Consider the following 20775-nt stretch of genomic DNA (forward strand, 5'->3'; position numbering starts at 1 on the left):
TTTTTAAGTTACTGATGATCAACATAATTCTGACTGATCTGAATAAATCTATTTTAAATATAGCTAAGTTTGCAGCTAACTTTATGTGCTTTATCGAGTGGGCTAAATCAAGATATTTCAGCAATAATATCACACATTGATAACTATATTTAACCCCATCAGTTGAATTTTATATCAGTGTGGTATGCCTGAAAACTAAATAGCTAAATAGTAATTTGAGATTATGGAAAACATTTGTCATCTTTTGTAATTGCCTTCATCTTGCCAAGGAAGCAAGGATCATGATTTGATAACCTTTGACATAAATTTATAGCCATTCTGCTTCAGTTCACATGATTCAGAGGCACTAATGAATAAATTGTTCCATCACTGGTTTTAGAAGCTGGTGTACAATGCCCATTTTTCATATGGGAGGTATGAACAGAAGAGGATGTTTCTGTTCTATAAATTTGAGCATACATTTCACAGCAGCCAAACTTACTTAGTAGGATGAAAAAATCCCTGCGAAATGTCTTGGTGAAGATGGCATAAAGAAATGGATTGGCACATGAATTAATGGGGTAGAACAAAACAAGGAGGATCTTTGAATTGGACACAGTGATCAGAGGGACCCTGAGTGATGCTGAAATGGCAAAAAAGGAGATTGGTGCCATGCAAAGGAAATCTGTGAAGATCAGTATGGCCATGCGTTTGGCAATCTTGGTGTCACTGTTGGATGAGAAAACATTGGGATTCCTCACAGTGAAGTAGATGCTGATGTAGCAGGAACAGATGATAACAAAGGCAAGAATATTTAATATCAGCAAAAACATGACGTAGGTCTGGGCAAGCAGAGTTTCAATATCCATAGGTAGGCAGATGCTAACTTTCATGTAGCTGCTGACTTCAAATATGGGAAGGAGGGCCACTGTAAAGGCAAAGACCCATCCTACCAGCATAATTATCGCTGCATGACGAAAGCGGACTTTGCGGTCTAGTTCCATGGCATAGGTGATGGTATGCCATCGTTCTAATGTAATGACGGTTAAAGTGTATACAGAGAGTTCACTTGCAAATACAGTGAAAAAACCAGCTGTATTGCAACCAGCCCCAGTTTGCCAGTCAATAGCATAGTTATAATACTGAGTTCTACTTTGCATGTCTTTGATGGCAATCAATAGTAAATAAATACCTGTGCAAAGATCAGCAAATGCAAGATTGCACATAAGGAATCGAGGGACAGTGAGCTTGTATTGGCTGCTGACTAAAATGATGAGCACAATAAGGTTCCCCATGATGGCCAAGATGTTGATGAACCATATCAGGACTCGGAGAATTATGTGGCCCATTATGTCTTCACATGGGTTGAAGGCATCAGGCTCTGGGAAGCAAACCACTTTAAACTCTTCTCTACATAGAGCATGATAGTAATCATTTTCATCCAGCTCAAAACTGAACTCATCAGACTCTTCTGAAATTGCAGATTTATTGCATATAGGGTGCATCACAGAACTGCAAAAGATGAAAATAATATAGTCAGAACCTAGGATGTATATAGTGCCAATATTAACTGAAATACTAATATGTGAATTCTGGGAAAATGCTAACAATATCAACATTTTTTTATTTTTTAAAAGTAGATTACTTCAGAAGACATGGAGGAAACCTGGTAGTATGGGTAGACATTTTTCTTTAAGTTTTGGGGAAGCTTAAACAGGTGGTTCCTTCAGCAGTAGCCAACATTTAAAACAAAGGGTGATGACTAACAGAGGTAAGAAAAATAGTGATGGAATTTGCAGACTCCAGGGCCTTTATTAGTGTCCTTTGGTCCACAAGGCCAGAGAAGAGGCTGTAAATGGTGAGAGTGAGATTCTGTACCTAGCCTATGCAGGCTGCAGGAATTCAAAATGTGTGGGGAAAAGGGAAAAGAAAGGTCCCATGGCCATAGTGGCACAAAAATCACACCCATCTTCTCTGTGATTGTAAAATATCCCTTTGGAAAAGGACTCTGATGACAGTGCTGCTGGTGACTGAGGCAACAGCTAACCCAGGAGTGGCAGCAAAGGAGGGAAGTAGAGTAGCAGCAGTGGCAGTGGATACTCCCTCCTGCCTTTGTTCCATACCGCTTCTCTGCTGTGGCTTTTACAAGGGTCATGAATGATCAGAAGGGTATAGGGACATTATAATCGTCATCATCATGAATAAATGTGGCTTCTTTTTTCTGGAGGGTAAAATTGATGGGTCAGGAAACCTGGACTAAATTCAAAAGTTCTGTAGTGCTAGTCAGTGAAATAAAAAGAATTTCACTTTTTTTTTAGTTTGATATGTTAAGTTTAGCCTGATAGGAAAGAAGTCAGGAGGGTATGCAGTACAAACGTATTGGCATGCCAAGCAGAAATAGAACAGATTACCAGCAGCTACCCACTTGAGCTATAACTGGTCATATGGTAAACCCCCCAATATAAAAATTGTTTGTGTTTTCAGTCTGTATTTTCAAAAAAATGAAGTTGCCTGTTATTTTGTAATTATACATACACACAAATACAAAACTGGGTAGTGTTATGATTAAGAGTAATATATCTAGACTGCAAAAATCTGGATGGCTTCTAGGCCACAGTAAAGAGGACAGAGAATGCTGTTTGCTACTATATACATTGTGGCTGTCAGAATCTTGCAGCCCAGATTTCCATGTATGGAGTCCAGGTTAACAAATATCAAATGCCGAAGATTTTTTATAGGTGTTATTTTTTAAAAAACTAAAATATCAAAGACTAAGAACAGCCCACTTCTGATGTGAAACATACATTTGTGGAGGAGTTAGAAGCATAATCAGCAAAGCCACTGAAAGAGCTTAAGGGTTAATTAAACCAGTCATTGTGCACATCTTAAAGTATACTTGAAAAGGCAGAAATAAATGAGGAGATCTCTTGATGCTTGAAGGCCTAAGCCATACAGGGATGGAAATCAACATGAAGGATGTCTGATTTAAGAGGATGAGAAGACCTGACAATTAACACCAGTAAAACTCCGGGGTGGGGGTGGGGAAGAGAGGTTGTGGTAATGATTATTTCTGAAAACTGGAGTTATTAAATGAACACAGTGGTGTTATTGCTGTTTTTATTTTTCTCCTGCCCCAAGGCTGTCCAAATGCCAAGGCCTGTTTTGTCCTTCTTGTTTCTAAATGGAAAAAAAATGCAGAAATAGTTTCTTATAGTATCCATTCTTTTGAAAAGAGGATTAGAAATGATGATACTTTGGCTAGAAAGGGAATTCTTTACATAGCTACTGAATTCAAGAGGGGCAGGTAGGGCATACAAACAGAGAATGTTAGCTTTAAAAGTATATTCATGTGTTCATGTAAAATGCTACCTGTTTGTCTTTAAGCTACTATCAAAATTGAAGATTCCTTGATCTTTCTTGGTAACAGTCCAAATAGTCCAATTATTTCTTTGAACTTTTGATGGGAATATATGGAAGAGCTACTAGCTACTAAGACCAAGAAACCAATTTTGTTCAAATCTAGAGCGCTTTTTATTACATTTTTAATAAGCTTAAGAATTATTTAGAGCTATGTACAAAATATTCAACATCAGAATCAATAAAATATCTGAGCTTTAAATACTATGAGATATATTTGTTCTTTGCCATCCAGCTCTTTCTATATATTTGAAAGGAAACACTTATTCTAGCCTGATGATCCTCAGTTACTTTTTTAAATAGTAATAATTTTGTATATGTTAGCTGTTTTATAGTCAAAATGCAAAATCATTTTTTCATTACATGGGTGCCATATAAGTTTCATGAATAAAGTATTTAGCCCAATCCTCATTAATTCTTACAAAGAATCCTTGTTGATATGGCCACCAACTCAACTATTCCACCCCCAAAAGCCAGAAAGGAGCAGAGTTTCTCTTAATTCTTATCTTCCTCTTATTGTTTACTTATCTAATGTATAAGTAAACAATCTATTGTCCTCCAGATGTTATTGTCCTCTACTTAGGACTGTTAAAAATTAGAATGTAACTATATTGTGGAGGGCCAGATGTCCATCTCTGATGACTGTGTAGTCAGAAAGGAACTTGGCCACTACCATCAGTATCCAGCTTGTTGAGAGAAGCAAAGTCTGTAACATTTATGTTTTTTGTTGGGCTGAGAAACCTAAGGGCTGACTGTATGATTTTTTCCCCCCTGCCTGGCAAATTAAACAAGTTGCACGTTAGTCAGACTAGTCATGGAAATCAAAGCAGACTTTGCCATTCACAAATGCTTCAAAACTCTACATGGAAAACAAATGAGCTACTCACTTTTGTTTAGTCCGATTTTCAAATGCACAGCAGTGGCTTGGATATGTGAGGTTTGCCTCAATCAAAGCATGGAACTTGTCCAAGGGAGGGAGCTTTTTTAAATTGTATGTAGATTTTGCTACCAACTTGTTAATGTGTTCTAGACCAATGCTTGGTAGTTGGCTGATCTTTGTCTCAGAAATATCCCTGTAAGAAGAGATAATGAGGATTTCAGATGCTACACCATTCCATTAATGATTTATCTGGAATGTTGGAAATACTTCAATATCACTTTTGTTAGCAATTTAAAGTAAACTGGTAAAGAAATGAAAAACTACAACTTGTATAATCCTGTGCAAAAACTGGAAGCACTTTTTTGTGAAATGACTGGGTCTTACCTGCAGCAGACATACTGTGCTTGAGTTAAATGCCTACTTTCTCTTTCAAAGTGTAAACTTTGAGCTAAAATACCAAAAAGTTATGATTCATACTTTTATTATTTTTTATGAAGATGGGATTTCATCATGAGCAGCTTTTCACTTTGTCTAATTACAAAATTAAAATTGTCACATCATTGTTAAATGAATAGGGGCTGAAATTTCCTTGTTGTTGTTGTTAGTTGCAAAGTCGTGTCCGACCCATAGCGACCCTATGGACAATGTTCCTCCAGGCCTTCCTGTCCTCTACCATCTTCTGGAGTCCATTTAGGCTCACGCCTACTGCTTCAGTGACTCCATCCAGCCACCTCATTCTCTGTTGTCCCCTTCTTCTATTGCCCTCAACCTTTCCCAGCATTAAGCTCTTCTCCAGTGAGTCCTTCCTTCTCATTAGGTGGCCAAAGTATTTGAGTTTTAGCTTCAGGATCTGGCCTTCTAAGCTGAAATTTCCTTAGCTTGCTCTAATTATAATCTTACTTATAATCTTACTGTCACTGGCTGTTTTTTCCCCTCTGACCCTCAGGACTGAGTGTCTCTAAAACCCACTTACCTATTGGCTATTTTCTTCCTAATACTTTAGCAGTTTGCCTCTTTTGATTTTAGATCCCGATTTATTTATTTTTTCTGCTGCTTAGAGGAAAACGTCTCTTTCCTTCTTAGAATTCACAGGGTTTGCCAAAGTTTTGCTTGAGCTGACAGATTTTCTTGAGAAATTAGAATGCTCATGAACCTCCTATATTATCACAGATTAGCATTTGAAGTAGAAATTAGCTGTACAATGTAGAAAATAGTTAACTTTTAGTTTTCAAGAGAAGCTTGTAAGTAAATAAGGGTACCAAGGGCAAGCAATCTCTTTGAAGTCTATGCTAGAAAAAGACAATACGCTTTTGCAGAAATGGCAATCTGGGATTGATGAAGAAGTTCTACATGCATGTTTCAGAGTGAATCAGTACAGCTGAAAGATGAAAAATAGATTTAGATCACCAGGGGAGGAAAATATCATGCAGGATTAGCAGTTGGGGCAGAACTCTTTTCATTTTACATCAGTGGCCTAAAGGAGAAGATAAACCCAAAAGAGCAAGGGTTGGATGATAACAGAAAACTGATGAAGTGAGAAAAACTGATTGAAGGGAGAAGCTGTGGCTGAAAAGGGATTAGAGGGAATAGTCTGTGTTCATTGCAGAAAATTGTCAATTAGGACAAGATCAATACAACCACTAAGAAAAAAAATGACTACAGAGTGCTGCTGAGGATCAAGAAGACCATTTCTGGCTCACAACATAGTTGCTTTGAGGAATTTGGGCCAAAATGATGCTAATTATGTAGAAATAAAAAAAAATATTTAAAATGTAGTTTGTCATCAGCAATATCTATTGCTGGAAAAGAAGCTTTCATCTTGGCGTTATTATTTTGTGTGTTTCTGGTTCTGAGTGCAGAAGCACATCATATTTCAAATTGGAAGGCAACTAGATAGAAGTTGCTCATGTTCAAAGGCCAACAGGTCAACTAATTGGTTTGAAGAAAAAGATTTTTTTCCACATAATTTTATTAAAATTAAAAAAGAAAGGTAAAAACTAATAGAAGCTAATATTCAAGACAGAAGAAAAAGCAAGAAGAAAAAAAAGCCAAAAGTGCAAAAGAAAAGAAACCATAAAGAAATAGCTTCTGATTTTCTTTACAGAGTTATAAGTCTAAATTTATACTTATACTCTTACTCCATGGTTACAACATCTCTCTCACTTTTTAATAATCTCTTTTCTAATTGTTAAAAACTATAAATCTTATGGTTTTTTCATTTCATTGCTGCAGTTTTCATATATAAAAATAAAGTTCTTTTCCTCAAATTGTTTATTGATAAGTCTCGAAAGAAAAACCTCTGGTTTCAATTCTATATTAATTTTAATTTTTTTCTAAATTACTGTAGGTATTTGAATCCGAAACTTTCTGGTTTTTAAAGTGTCCACCAGCATGATAAAATGTCCCTTCATTTTGTTTATATTTCTACTATAAACTTGAAATACATGTATGCATTTTAGACATTTTTTCTGGTGAGATATAACAAAGATATATCATTTTATAAAAAATTGCTTTAAGTTTTTAATATAATGTAAATTTCAGTGTTTTAACCACATGCAATATTCTCTCACTATTCCAGGTACATTGTGACCAACATTTGTATCCTACTTTAATATAGTTTTTCACGTTCTTTTGTTTCAAATCTCAAAAAAAGTTTTATTGAAAATTTAAATGTAGAAATGTAAAGCGTAAAATTTACATTTTAGGAATCACACATTCATCATTTGTTCACAGTTCTAATTCAAATTCAGTCTGAGACTGTTTAAAATGAAAAATTATTTTATCTATCTTAAATCTTTGAAGAAGGAGCTTTGATCCCATGTCTAACTGGTTGGTGATAGGGCTGACTCTATTTGTAGGTTTAAGTAACCAACTTTGGAGATAGATTTTAAGATAGTAGTTAAATGTATTGTTGGATTTTTAACACTGGTAGTAATAATGGTTTGATCATTTTGATTTTCTCTGTAGGTTTCCAATTGTCACAAAGATGCTTTGTGAACATGCAATTCTTCGGAAAACATGTCATAATAGTATGGAGATTATGCTGGAAGCCTTGTGGTCTGCTGTGATTCTCATTATTTATCATGCTCCTGGCATGTAAGCCATTGATGAGAAAACAGTGAAACAGGACACAACACCAGAAAAACCTGTTGTTGAGGGAAGAGGTCTTAGCATTGGTCCTGAGGCAGAATAAAATCCCGGTCCTTCAGACTCTCCCTCTGCAAACTTAGATCCTGCATTAGATTCTCAATATCATGCCCAGAGGGAAGAAGAAAGCTAGAAGGCAAGGACAAGTTGCATGGGGCAATATCTTGAGGAGGATGGTAGCTTGCAATCAGAATTGATAAGTGCCAGCTGCCTCTGGGCAGAGTTTCCAGCATTTAAGGCTCTATCTGTGTGCAGTATGAAGCTGGAACAATTTCTCTGTTCATCAGGAAGTTTGTAACTCCAAAGATAGGTGTTGCATTGCTTTTCCTTTGGAAAATTAGACCTTTTTTGGGGGGGGGGGGAAACGCTATTAACCATGCAAAATTTATTTCAAATTCCAACAGCTACAAGTTTCCAAGAAAGCAAGATTTCCATTTTGTTTTTATATGGAAAATAATTCAAATAAGTGACTCCTCAACCTCTTGTGTAAATGTGCTATTTATACTGTACCTACTGTACCTGGACAATTAAATCTAATTATGCAGTAAAGAATAGGAGTTTTATTTTTGTTAGTTTTTTTACTGTTTCATAGTAAAAGCCCATCTGCTTGTCATAACACTAGTCTCATACGGTACTCAAATTTTCAAATGTGTCCTCATTCACCACTTTGGAAAATCCTTAGATATTATTTTCTTTTCTGTACAGGTTGCCAATTCTACTTTATGTACGCATTTCATATTTGGATATACAGTTACTGAAGCTCCATTTTTGAAATTAAACAGTTTCTTTGGGAATGAGACGTGAGATGAGATGTGTGCGTGTATGTGTGTGGGGGAGGGGAGTAGGTTATATATTTCCTTTAGGATAATGTTAATGCAATACCTTTATAAGCAGGACCAAATACAAATATGAACTAAAGGATTATCAAATTGATTTCACTGCAATTCAGTTTCATCCAATGGTTTAAATTCAAACATTGAATTATTTTTATGAGAATTATTCTGTTTTATTACCATTGTATTATAGATGATGAATTGCCTTTTTTGATCCTGGCCAACTTCATGACTAGACATCTGTCACCTTACATTAAATATATTTTCAATTACAAGAGTGGTTGTTTGCTAGGTAAAAACAGAATTGCCAGATAAATCAATGTTTTTGCTCTTGTTTTTCCCCCAGCATAATGAATATCCTTTTATTAAATAGCATGGTTGACTCTCTTAAGTCCTGAATTCTGAATTCAAATAGCAATTAAAATGCTGTATATAAAATAAGTAAGAAGTAAGAAGGATGTGTTGGAGAATGGCAAAATATACACATGGATAAAAATTCATATAAAAGAATTAGTGCTGCAAAAAAAAATAAAGATGAGAGAAAAGTATTGTATACTACTTATAAAAAGTAAAAAAAAGATTAAAAGAGACAGAGAAAATGTAGAGTGATTTTGATTGAAATGAAGTTATTTTGGAAATAAGTAAAGATGACTAAAAAGAAACCACCATAAGAGTGAAAGGAATTAAAAATAAAAATGATGAAATGATTTGGGATGAAACTGAAGTGAAGGAATGATAGAAGGTATATTTTAGAGAGTTAGTTGGGAATTAAAATTCATAGGTTGAAGAATGAATTTAAAGCAAATGCAAATTTAGTACCCATCCAATGATGAAAAGCAAATAATAAATACATGGGAATATGGAAACATTGTAAAATTGCAGATACTGATGTATAACTAGAAAAATGTTAAAACAAATGATGTGGTTTTCTTATGGATTAGTTATACAGTATATTAAACCTGTGTATTCATGCTTGGCCAATTGAAGGAATCTGTTACTGTTCCACTATATAAGTGAATGACACTGTGAATACAAAACCTGCAGAGGGCCTCATGCCTGGGAAGGTATTCAGTGGAATTCTGATTAAAAGGGTAAAAGTAGCAATCAAAATTAAATAAAAATGAGTAGAATAAATTGGCTTTGAAGGTGAAGGTTCATTCTCCGAGCTTGTGGGTTAGTTTCTGAGCATTTCATTATCAGGCTAGGTAACGTATTCAGCAGGGTTTAGGGGATGTCATTGTCAGTGTTGTTCTGTTTATAAGGGCTTTTTGTGGTCAGTAGGTCTTGTGATGGGCCAGGTATGGGTGTGTCAAGTGAGGGTCTTGAAATAGGTCTTGTGATGGGTCAGGTGGTGAGTCATCAGGGGGAGTCTTGTGATGGGGAGGTTACATCAGGTGAGGGTCATTGGGAGGTGAAGTGCTGGTTGGGGAGGGGCTTGTGTGGGATGGTTAAGGGTTAGCTGTCTTTGGTTAGCTGTCTGGTTAATTTAGATTCTGAGGGTTTTGTAGGATGGTGGTAGGTCAATGTGTCTGTTGATGGAATTGCCTGAGTGCCAGGCTTCAATGAAAATGAATAAATTGGCTTTATGATGAATTTTGCTCTCCAACAGGTTATTGAAAAAGATCAGAATGTATGGAAATTTATTGTATATACACTGTTATTTTAGAATTTGCTATCATAGTACCTATGGCATCCTGCTCCTTATCTCTTCCTTTTTTGGGGGCGACCCTGAACTATTCCATTGCTTTTGATTTGAGGGATGCTATTACTAATAATAATTATAATCAGAATCATAATAATTCCAAAGTGATAAAGGTGATATGAACCTTTATCATATCAGTGTTGCCTTAAAATTCTATTATCAAATAAATCTGATAATAATATAGCCACCTTGGGTGCAATCCCAGAACAACTGGGATTGACAAAATCACCATCAATTAATTGGAAAAGACAGCTTTATTTGGGACAGCTTACATAATACAGACCATCAAATATCTACATCTGCCTGTCCCAAGTCCTTGGAAAGGACTTGATAGGTGGACAAAATGCTGAATCCAGTCTGAACATGTGGCTGACTGCCCAATAAAGAATAACATAACAAGATCACATCATTGGTCCATCTATTCATAACATATTACCAAAAGTGCTGGAGAATATGGTGCCAAATAGCACATGCACATGCACACGTACACACACACACACACACACACACACACACACACACACACAATTCTGAAACACTACCCTGTTTTGCCTGTGAATATGGAGTTTCCATTTAGTTTATCTATTATACTCTGTACTGGTTATGTTGAACTGTAGTACTGGGTCCCATTCTGGGCACTGCAACTTCAAAGAGATATAAATAGGCTTGGAGCAGCTACCTCCAAGTTAAAGAGCCCAGAGGCCAGATGTTAAAGAAGATGGGCATGTTTATAAAAGTGAATATAAAGGCAGATATAGCAACATTCTACAAATACCTACAAGTCTGTCAGATCAAGACAGAATCAACGGTTGAAAAATAAAGAAGATGATTCAGGTGGAATATTAGTATGACTTTCCTAGCTACAGTTAAGTAGTGAAACAGTCTCCTTAGAAAAATGAGACACTGTCTTGGTGGATACTTTTGAAAGAGACTGAATGGCTATCAGCAATGGAGATTCTGCTGGATTCTTGCAATGAGTAGGAGTTTGGACTTAGATGACCTCTAAGATTCCTTCTAATCCCTACAACCTGTAACTCTACTGACTATGAATTCATACTGACTATGAATTTTTCTCAGTCCCTTTTAGATTATCTAAGATGGAATCCATTGCTAGTTCATGAGAAAATACATTCCTTAGTTTTTTATATAGCCAAAGCTCCTTAAATGAATCATAAACTGGGAATTATGTGTTAATTATTTTGTGCTCTTTAGGGGAGCAAAGAATCAAAAATAAATATATAGTGCAGAGCAAGGAGATTCATGCAGTGATGAAATTTAAATGCTTCTTAAATTTCATAAAGCCACATGCATTTTTTAAAATGTGAGCTGTGATGGTACCTTAAAATCTACTTATCTGAGATTATACAAGCAGCAATGGTAAGCATATAATGAGAATTGTACTTACAAATAGCCTGGTCCGTGTGCTCCTTGGAAAACTTCATTAGGTAACTTTTCTAGGTTATAATTATCACTCAGATTTCTGTTAGTGAAATAAAAAATAAACAATAATTGTTTAAAGCTAGGCACTTCAAGAAGGGTATCTACACATTCATGTATCTTTAGAAACCTCTTTAATTGCCCACAGACTCTGTGTGACATTTGATAAGGTTGCTTTATGATGACCTTCTGAAAAACATAGGGTCATACAACAACATTTTTTCCTAAGGAAAAAAATGAGCTCCATGCAGGTTCACAGGCTTCCTTCAGAAAATAAATATTGCTGCAATGCTGTGTGTCACTTGGAAATGAATCCATCACTCCCTATCATAGAGAAAGCTATGCTGGCACATGTCTTGGGAGAGCTAGAAACAAAGGGGAGATCTTTAACAGCTGCATTTTCTAAATGCCTATTTTGGGACTGACCATTTCAGGACATGACCATGACCATTTTATTTCATGACAATTTCCTCATGAGAGCAGCAATATATGGTTTCAGAAAGGTTTGAGAACCCTGGTTTATAAGTTTGGAAAATTCTGATTTAATTCCATCCCTTCACTCAACTAATTGCATTACTTAAATGATTTCATTTAATTTAGATTTCTCCTGGTCGCGTTCACTGGGAATTCTGGTATGGCAGTTTCCCTACAACTGAAGATGCCATCTTGGAGAATGGTTATTTTACAGGCTACAGTTCCATTCTGAAAACCAAGAGATGGCCTCTCATTTGGATTATTGTCAGCTGATTACAATATTCAGGGATGTAGGTAGCATTTGTATTACTGTGAAATATTTCAAAACTTAAAAATTTTGGGATTTTGTCTTTGGTATCTTACTTATCACTCTCCATTCCAAAGAATATTACTTTCAAATAATTTATTTATTCATAGTTACATGTTTTTCTCATTGGTGCCTTCTAGATGCCTTATGATAGAGTCCTAGATTTAGAAAGCCTGGCACAACCTTTGGGGCATCAAATTAACATGACAGTCCTTCCAGCAGGTATATGGGCTCCATTTCAGATATTGGGCAGAGAGGATATATATAGTATAAAGCTTTGGTAAAATTCTATTCTTCCTCTCCCTTATGCCATTCACATAGGACAAAAACATTTCCCTGCTCCACATACTGCTACTGTAACCATAGTTTAGAGATCATACTATACTTTTAAACAACGAGAAAGTGAAATGAACGTTGTTGTTTTTTTGCAGTAACTATTTTACAGGAAATCTTTCAAAATTTCCATATAATGTAACTAATGTAACCTAATCTTGCAATACAATACAATACAATACAACAAAATACAAATATACACACAGCTCAGACAAGATAGTCCCATTGAAGGCATGGTTTTCAATTTCACGTATTCCATTTTTATTCAGTCTTCTGCAAGGAAAAAAAGTTTTTTTTTAAATCTATAAAAGGCTTTTAGTACAAACACTGTTTTTTAAATAGTTAGATAAATAACAATACATTTTCCTCCAACAAAGTTGTATCAACCTGATACATACTTCTAGTCCCCCTCCTTCCCCCCTATTCTTAATGAGAAACAAGTTCAAGAAAAAGATTGGGGGATTTCCCACTGAGTAATACCTAGTGGTGGGGATAAACAAGGACCAGCCACTCTCTTTAATGTGTGCTAAAGTACTTAAGAGTGCAGATGAGTGCCTGGGGCAGAGAATGTAGCCTGTCTTTAAAGTCTCCTGAGTGTCAGGTAAGAAGCAAAATTGTGCTATTGTGTTTGTGTCCTTCATTCAGGCTGTTCATGAACAGAGATCTAGTGTTCTTCTAATTTAAATGTCTGTACTCTAGACCTGATTTTTAAACAAAAGTTATTGCTCTTTCAAAAGAGCATTAAACTCAAAAAAAAAGATCCTGTCCTTCCTCTTTAAAAACAAAACAAAACACTAAACCCATGAATGCAAGAAGTCCATGAAGTGTCTAGTTGGCACTTTTTGAAGCACCAATTAGTTACTACAGCAGATACCATTGCAGAAATTAGGTATCTACTTTTCTCCAGCAGCTCAAGGATAATGGCCATGGAAGGCAATGCCCAGTGCTGGAGTGGCAAGGGCATGACTTCAGCACCTATAATCATCAACTATATATATACAAGGAAGTACTGAAGATCATGAAAGCCAGTTTGGTCTACTGATTAGAAATCTGGTGAGTTCTAATCCAGCATGAAAGCCACCTGGGTTATCTTGGGCCAGTCACTCTCTCTCAATCCACCTCATAGTGTTCTTGTTGTGAAGATAATAGGAAGGAAGAGTATTACATTGTTTGCTGACTTGAGTTCTTTATAAAAAATAATAAAAAAGAGGTATAAATAAAAAAAGTCATGAAAAAGAGGGTGTCAATGCTAGTTTAAACTGAAATAGCTCAATATGACTTGAGGCTGCCTATGTGGCAGGTTAGAGATGAAATAAAAGCAACATGATGAGGATGTATCCTTTAAAAACTTTTTGTGGGATGTCTCCATGCTGTGGTTGGAAGGATGTAGGATTGATTCCTCTGTCTTTTGCAAACTATGAGAGAGATTCTTAATTATTTGCCATTTATTCCTACTTCAAGTTATGTTTTAAGTTAATTTTTTCTGTTTGTATTATTGGATTTCTTTGGTTTTTCTCAATGCAAATTATTTTATTAATTTGGCAAGTAACATTATTAACTTGCAATTCATCAATAAGAAGAATACTAAGTTAAAATTTTCAAATATTTTTCCAAATTTTACCATTTTACCAAATATCAAATGTCTGTGTTCTGTTTAGCACAGTCATCACCATCCACTAACCACGTGTTACATAATACAAAAAGGTTAGTTGCTTGCCAGAGTTGTCCTCACATTGTCACAGAGATGGGAGCAAGAAATGGAAACAGGGATAAATGGAGGCAGAATGTATGTTTAAATAATTTATTTATACCTACTCACACTTCCTTTCAGTAGAACATGAAGATAGCACTATTGTATGCATTACAGATACAGTATGAATAGGTATAAATGAATGGGAATGCATTGTTCACCAGTTTACCCCTGCTTTCCTCCTTCCTCTCCTTTTCCTGGGGCAAATTTTAAAGATTGTAAACATATTGGAATAGGGGTATGTTCTCTTTATATTTCAGTTACATCATCCACAACAATGGTATACAATGTATACCAATAATCAGTGCTTTTTTCTAAAAAAAAAAAAGGTGCCAGAACTCTCATCTTGGCGGGTGCAGGAAGTGGGGGGTGGGGGGCGGTGCTGCAGTCACAGGTGCGAAGGGTGTTGGCGGTGGGCACCCCCCTGGGGCTGGAGCCAGCGCGGCTGGTGCTGTGGGAGCAGCAGAGCCCACTCTATATGGCGGGGCTGCGCGGTGCGGGCAGCAGAGGCGGTGCGGGCCAGGCGATGTTTTAATCTTATGATTTTAAATATATATTTTTTTCTATTGTAAGTTTCCCCAAACCTCGCCATGTGGATTGCATACAAATATTATATAATTGGTAAATAAAGGTAGAACATATGTTAAATATACATCAAATGATAATATGCTTCCCTACAAAGTCAATTCTTGCTCAATGACAGACCAAGGAGTTAACTCGGAAAGGCAAGAGGAAAATCTAGAAAAGATCTGTGCAACTTGTAGAAGGGAAAAGCCCACACTGATAAATTAAAAATCTTTGTGGTCTGCAAAGGAATGCTGGTAGGCTAATCAATGATTTGGTGACTAGAGGAGCATCTACAGTGTTGGAGTTCATGGTCATGGTAAGCCATGGAGGCACTAGGCAACATGACTTTCAGGGCAGTGGTGGTGATTTTATTACTTAAAAAAAAAAAGTCTGTGCTCTGTCCAAGGCTGCTTGGTGGGCTGCATGTACAGGCCTGGTCTAGAATTTATTTTGAAGCATTCAACTATCTAGAGCAGGCATGTCAAACTCATTTTGTTTGAGGCAACTTCTTATAAAAGAATTGTGATTAATTTGTTTTAATAAAATAATTTAAATCAATTTTTCACTTGATTTCAAATTAAATGAATTATATTGGTTGACAATGAGATTTTTTTAATACAATTGCCAAATGCAATAAACTGGTTTTAGGTATATGTTACTGGAAGGAAAAAGCAATCCCTGCTGCGTTACTGATCCCAGAGAAACATTTGCATGTATGCAGGTATCCTTAGGGTGCCATAGTTATGGATGAGAAATATTGGTTGCAAAGTTGGCATTTCTGGATGTAATACAGATATTTTGGACTTATTTTTGTTTCTTTGCATGTTTGATACTTTTAAAAAGGCATATGCTACTGACTACGCTTATGCATATATGTAACATGATCACTGCTTGTCCAAAATTTTACTATACAGATAATACCACCAGAAATTATTTTAGCCTTTTTAATAAATGTTGTTATTGATGTTAAGCTCACCATGGAAAACATATATTGTTATGTATATACTAGGTTAATTATTTAAAGACTGAAGTGTAACATAACTAGATTCTAAATAATCTATTTTTCAAAACACACAACAGTCCAAACAGTAAAAGTAAAGTCCAAATTAAGAATATTTCATTCTTAAGAATTGTTTAGATTCAAAATAGTTTTCAAGAGTGTACAAAAGATACTATTTTTTTCTAGAATCAGCTAAATTAGACATATTACATTGAGAAAAATGTTTCTCATTTCTTTCCTGTTACCTTTGATTTCATTGCAGAGATGTTAACATAAGAAATAGATTATTTTGTTATCTAATGATAACAAAGCAGATGAAAAATGTGAGGTTCTTTTCTGTTGGCTTTTTTGAATTAGCTGTTTTAGATTCTAAAAGTTTAGTTCCTAAAGAAGTAATCCTGTAAATAATTTTAATGTCCTCCTCTGGTGCAGGCTCTTTTATGACTCAAGGACTTCAACTCCCAGAATTCCTGGGCCAGCATGGCTCAGCTTGGAAACCTCTCCCTTTCCCCTCAGCATGGCTGGCTCAGGATTTCTGGGAGTTGAAGTCCACTAGTCATAAAAAAGAGCCAAGATTGCTAGCCCTGCAATAGGCTTAGGAAAGCCTATAAGGGAGCTGGTTTTTTTTGTTGTTGCAAAAAAAGGTGCCGGAATGCCATTCTGAGCGTTCTATGAGAAAAAAAGCCCTGCCAATAATGGTATACAATGATAATTAAACTAAACTAGTTTAGTGAGCACTCTTCTCAGCTAGCACTTGATCATCTGAATTTAGCATGTAATCTCATTCCTCCTTCTGTAACCATTCCTCCATGCAAGCATTTAATATATTAGGATATACTATTTCATTAGATGTGGAATGTGCTAGTAAAATAATAGTAAAACCTGAGGATTCCACCAATGGAATCTCAGAGCCTGCTGCAAATTTGTTCCTCAGGATATAGTGAAGTTAATATGCTTTTCCCTCTCTTTGCTTCTTGCTTAGACCCAATCTACAGTCAGCTATATTTATCATTCCTCCTGCATAATTTCCTTTCATCTCTGCTCTTATTGTGACTTGGCAAGGCTCATTCACTCTTAACCTAAAGTGGCAGGCCTGAGTGATGGGTTAACAATGAATCATTTAATTAAACTGTCAGAAATCCTTCACACTTGGTCTCTAATCCAGAGCGAAACCTGCCCATTCAAGTGATACACTTATCTAAGGTCCGAGAAGGAGTGTGAAGGTTGATGTGGAAATCAATTATGTTCTTGGTAGGGGAGATTACCCTTTTGACAGTGAAAGGCATGCGCCCTTTGGTGTCACATCTTCAGTACATGTCAGAACCTATCACAGCTTACCAAAAACCCTTCCATAATGCCTTTGGAGATGACAAACCAGAGAAAAAGAGCTTCACTGTCAGGTACCCTGACATTAGCTCTTGTGGCAGTGGAGAGAAGACCTGATCATAAAGTGGACCTCCAAACAACAAACTCCTGTTTTTGAGGGAAAATTCAGATTGAGAAGTCATCCAACAGATAATTACTTCCTGACAGGAAGCTCTCTTGAGGCTGGAATAATGATTATTGGCAGCTCTTCATTAAGTTAGAGATCAGGGAAACAGGATCTGCTGCATGTTTTCCTCCTGGGCCTTCTTGCTTAACATCTTTATAAATAATATGGATGAAAGAATACAGAATGCTCATTTAGTCTGCACTATGATAGCTAAAACTATGAACATGGCTTTAGATTGCACTATACTGCCTTTCTAATGTTGGTAGGCAAGTATGAAATTTTGAGATCATATTGATGGCTGCTAGAGAACCTCAATGAGGAGGTTCTAAAGTAAGGTGCACCATTCCCTCTAGTTGCCAGAATTGCTCTTTATTGCTTTCTTTCACTCAGATTTTTCTTTTTTTTTCTTTTCTGGAATAGGAGGCCCTGCTTACACTCAGCTGCAGCCATCCGTTATTTTTATTTTCTAAGACTGTTTATGGGATGTATTTAATTTTGTTTAATTAAAATAACTTTAAAAAATATTTAGGTAGGGCAGGAGAGCTGGATGGTGCCCAGGAAGATATTGCGAGCGTGTGGGAGAAGACCTTTGCCTGGGGTGCTGCTTGTGATGGAATTCAGGAATTCCATTTGAAGCACATTTTTCACCTTTAAAAGAGCAATGAAAATATATCTCTTTAGCCTAGCCCATCTAATGTAAATAATTTTAGTACTTGCTGTTTTAATTGCCTTATGATTACTTTATTTCCATCTTGTGTTTCTATATTGTTAAATCTACTGAGTGTTCAAAAAATAGACAGTATATAAAATGAATAAATACATGAAGGAACCAATTAAGATGGAAGCTGAGCTCCAGCATTAGCACTTGATTCATGCCTCTTACAAGTTTTCCAGAAATCTGCAGTGTCATAGGATTTCTTGCAGTGAGCCAGGTAAATTGTTAAGTCTTGTTTTTACAACCGGTTGCAATGCAAATCAGCTTCTTACTACACACATGGGCCTTTCTTAATCTTCCTTCTTTTCATCATGTGCACCTTATTAGACCACACACTTGAATTTTGCCTGCAATCAGCTGCCTTTTGCCTGGTTTTAAGAAGCGCTGTTCACAGCAATACCTTACCAGAACCTTAGAGTTCAGTAGTACAGAATTGAACAGGATCTTGCAGAAGGTCATCATGACCAAATCAGAAGAATCCATTATTTTAGCAGCTTAGAGAACAGTCATAAAGAATCCTCCCCCCACCCACTGTTTTATGCAAGTGGATATAAGACAGAGATAGGAACATGTAACATGTTGGAAAAGAAGGACAGAGAAGTGCCCAAACCACCCAGAATGAACTCTATTTAACTCTGTTTGGTCAGAAAGCATTGCTGAAGTGGCACAAACAAATGTTGGTTATTCTCATAATGATAACAAGAGAAAGCAGGCATCTGCTTTGCCCTATATATATATTCAGTTATGCCCAACAGACAAGAGATGAGAAGTGTCAAGGCTGCATGCTGGTTTACTAAAAGACACAATGCAAAAGGTTCCAAGCAGGCAGCATGACATTGTCCTGTGAAGTAGCCAGTGATGATATATTAACATTATGCACAAGTGTATCAAATAATCAGCTGCTCTCCCCATCGTTTAATGAAGGAAGGGAATGTCGGGAGCTGACAGGAAATAAGAAGCCATCCTGCTGACTTTGAGTGGCACTTGAATGATATGAGAGTGCCTTGGCATGTGAAAGGGGGAAGGAATGGGAGCATCATTAATTTTTAAATGTGCTTCATGTTGAGAAAGAGAGCTGGGGGGGCATTGAATGCAAAAGGAGTAAAGCAATTCAATTCTGTCAGCACTGAAGCCTATTTTCACATCCATGAAATTAAATCAGTTGGAAAGGTGTAGTAAATTCAAAGCCTACTATAGCATCTGCATTTTTTTTAAAAAATGTAAGTTAAGCAGTATAAACTTGAGAAAATGAAGACGTGGAAAAGGGAGGACTATACAGTATAAGACATGCTTTAAGCAGACCCTGGAAATGCCATGAGAAAAGAGATTGAGCTGGATAAATCAGCAACAATGGAAGCAAAGGTGATTTTTAATGCCAATCTGTCCTTATTTGCCAAAGTAAATTGCATGTAATTGTTTCCCTTTCCCCCCCAAGATGGCAGAGGACCCAGATTGTTGGGGGCAATTAAGCTGACTTTGTAATAATGCCGCTGGGGGGGGGGCGAAAGCCCTAATAAGCAGGCATATACATAGAATGAAGGCTACTGCTAACCTTGTAAGCCGCCCTGAGTCTTCGGAGAAGGGCGGGATATAAATGGAATTAAAAAATAAAAAAATAAAAAAATAAATAGCAGTTCATAAATTTTAATTTTAAAACTTTGGAGATAACGAAAGATCTACCTACATATAGATGGACAAAAAAATAAATAACATGTATATGTATAAAATCAGATGTAACTTACATATCAACACGATCAGAACTTAGGCCGAGAAAAGAATTTCTTTCAATTTTGCGAATATTTATGTTGTCTTGAATATCTCTGAAATTAAAAGAAAAGTCAAGGGAAGGGATACAAACATGGATTTTCATACTGTATTGTTAAAATACAAGGCAGATCCTTTAAGATTTTATAGTAGTAAGTACCAAAATAAAAATGAAGTGAGAACATAATTACATAATTGCTGATGATGACCTAAAAAGCCCTAAATGGCATGGGTCCAGATGATCTCAGGGAGCACCTGCTCCCATTGTCTTGTGCGCTCCCACAGGGAGGGCCTCCTTAGGGTTCTGTTGGTTAGGGAATGCCGGCGGGTGATTCCAAGGGAGAGGGCATTTTCTGTGGGCGTGCCTGCCCTATGGAATAAACTGCCGGTGGAACTTCGGACTGCCCCGGACCTTTGCTCGTTTCGCCGGGACCTGAAAACTTGGTTATTTGATCTTTCTGGCCCGGACTGAGTGGGTTTTAATTTAACTTTAAATTTTAAATTTTAATTTGTTTTAATCGTGGGCTAGTCTTAATTCTATTTTAATTGTATTTATTTGTATTGTTTAATTCGCCCTGTAAACCACCCTGAGTCCTTCAGGAATAGGGTGGTATATAAAATCAATCAATCAATCAATCAATCATTACAATCAAATCAAAATATATAATATATAAAGTATATAATAAGTACTTTATGTAACAACTAATACTACTTTATTGGTGACCAAATGCTGGTATTTACTAAAGTTCTTTTTCATGGTGGCTGAATCTCCAACCAATGATCGCCACACATAATTCTCTCTCTGCTGTGATCACTATCAGCAGAACAGAATTTGAAATTAACAAGGAAAGGTCAAAGTCTGATTTTAAAGAGAGAGAAGTTTGAAGGTAAATCCTATTTTCTTCTGGGAATCTATTCTTGTATAAATGCCAGTGGAATGTGGTTTCCATGTGCAAAATGACTTTATTGTCTTCAGTA

General features: G+C 36.3%; 1 protein-coding gene across 1 annotated transcript in view; it reads right to left on the minus strand.

The window, feature by feature from the left end:
• Nucleotides 1–323: 323 nt before the first annotated feature.
• Nucleotides 324–20775, minus strand: part of FSHR (follicle stimulating hormone receptor) — a gene marked incomplete at its 3' end in the record, with an annotated part of 86341 nt that continues 65889 nt past the window's right edge. Inside the window, exons 6-10 of the mRNA XM_083350672.1 lie at nucleotides 19776–19853; nucleotides 12714–12782; nucleotides 11364–11438; nucleotides 4284–4469; nucleotides 324–1491 (exon numbers count right to left, since the gene is read on the minus strand). Of these exons, the coding sequence (XP_083206798.1) occupies nucleotides 324–1491; nucleotides 4284–4469; nucleotides 11364–11438; nucleotides 12714–12782; nucleotides 19776–19853 (1576 nt within the window). The remainder of the gene's footprint in view (nucleotides 1492–4283; nucleotides 4470–11363; nucleotides 11439–12713; nucleotides 12783–19775; nucleotides 19854–20775) is intronic.

The sequence above is a fragment of the Vipera ursinii genome, assembly GCF_947247035.1.
Source record: "Vipera ursinii genome assembly, chromosome: 1".
Lineage (NCBI taxonomy): Eukaryota > Metazoa > Chordata > Lepidosauria > Squamata > Viperidae > Vipera > Vipera ursinii.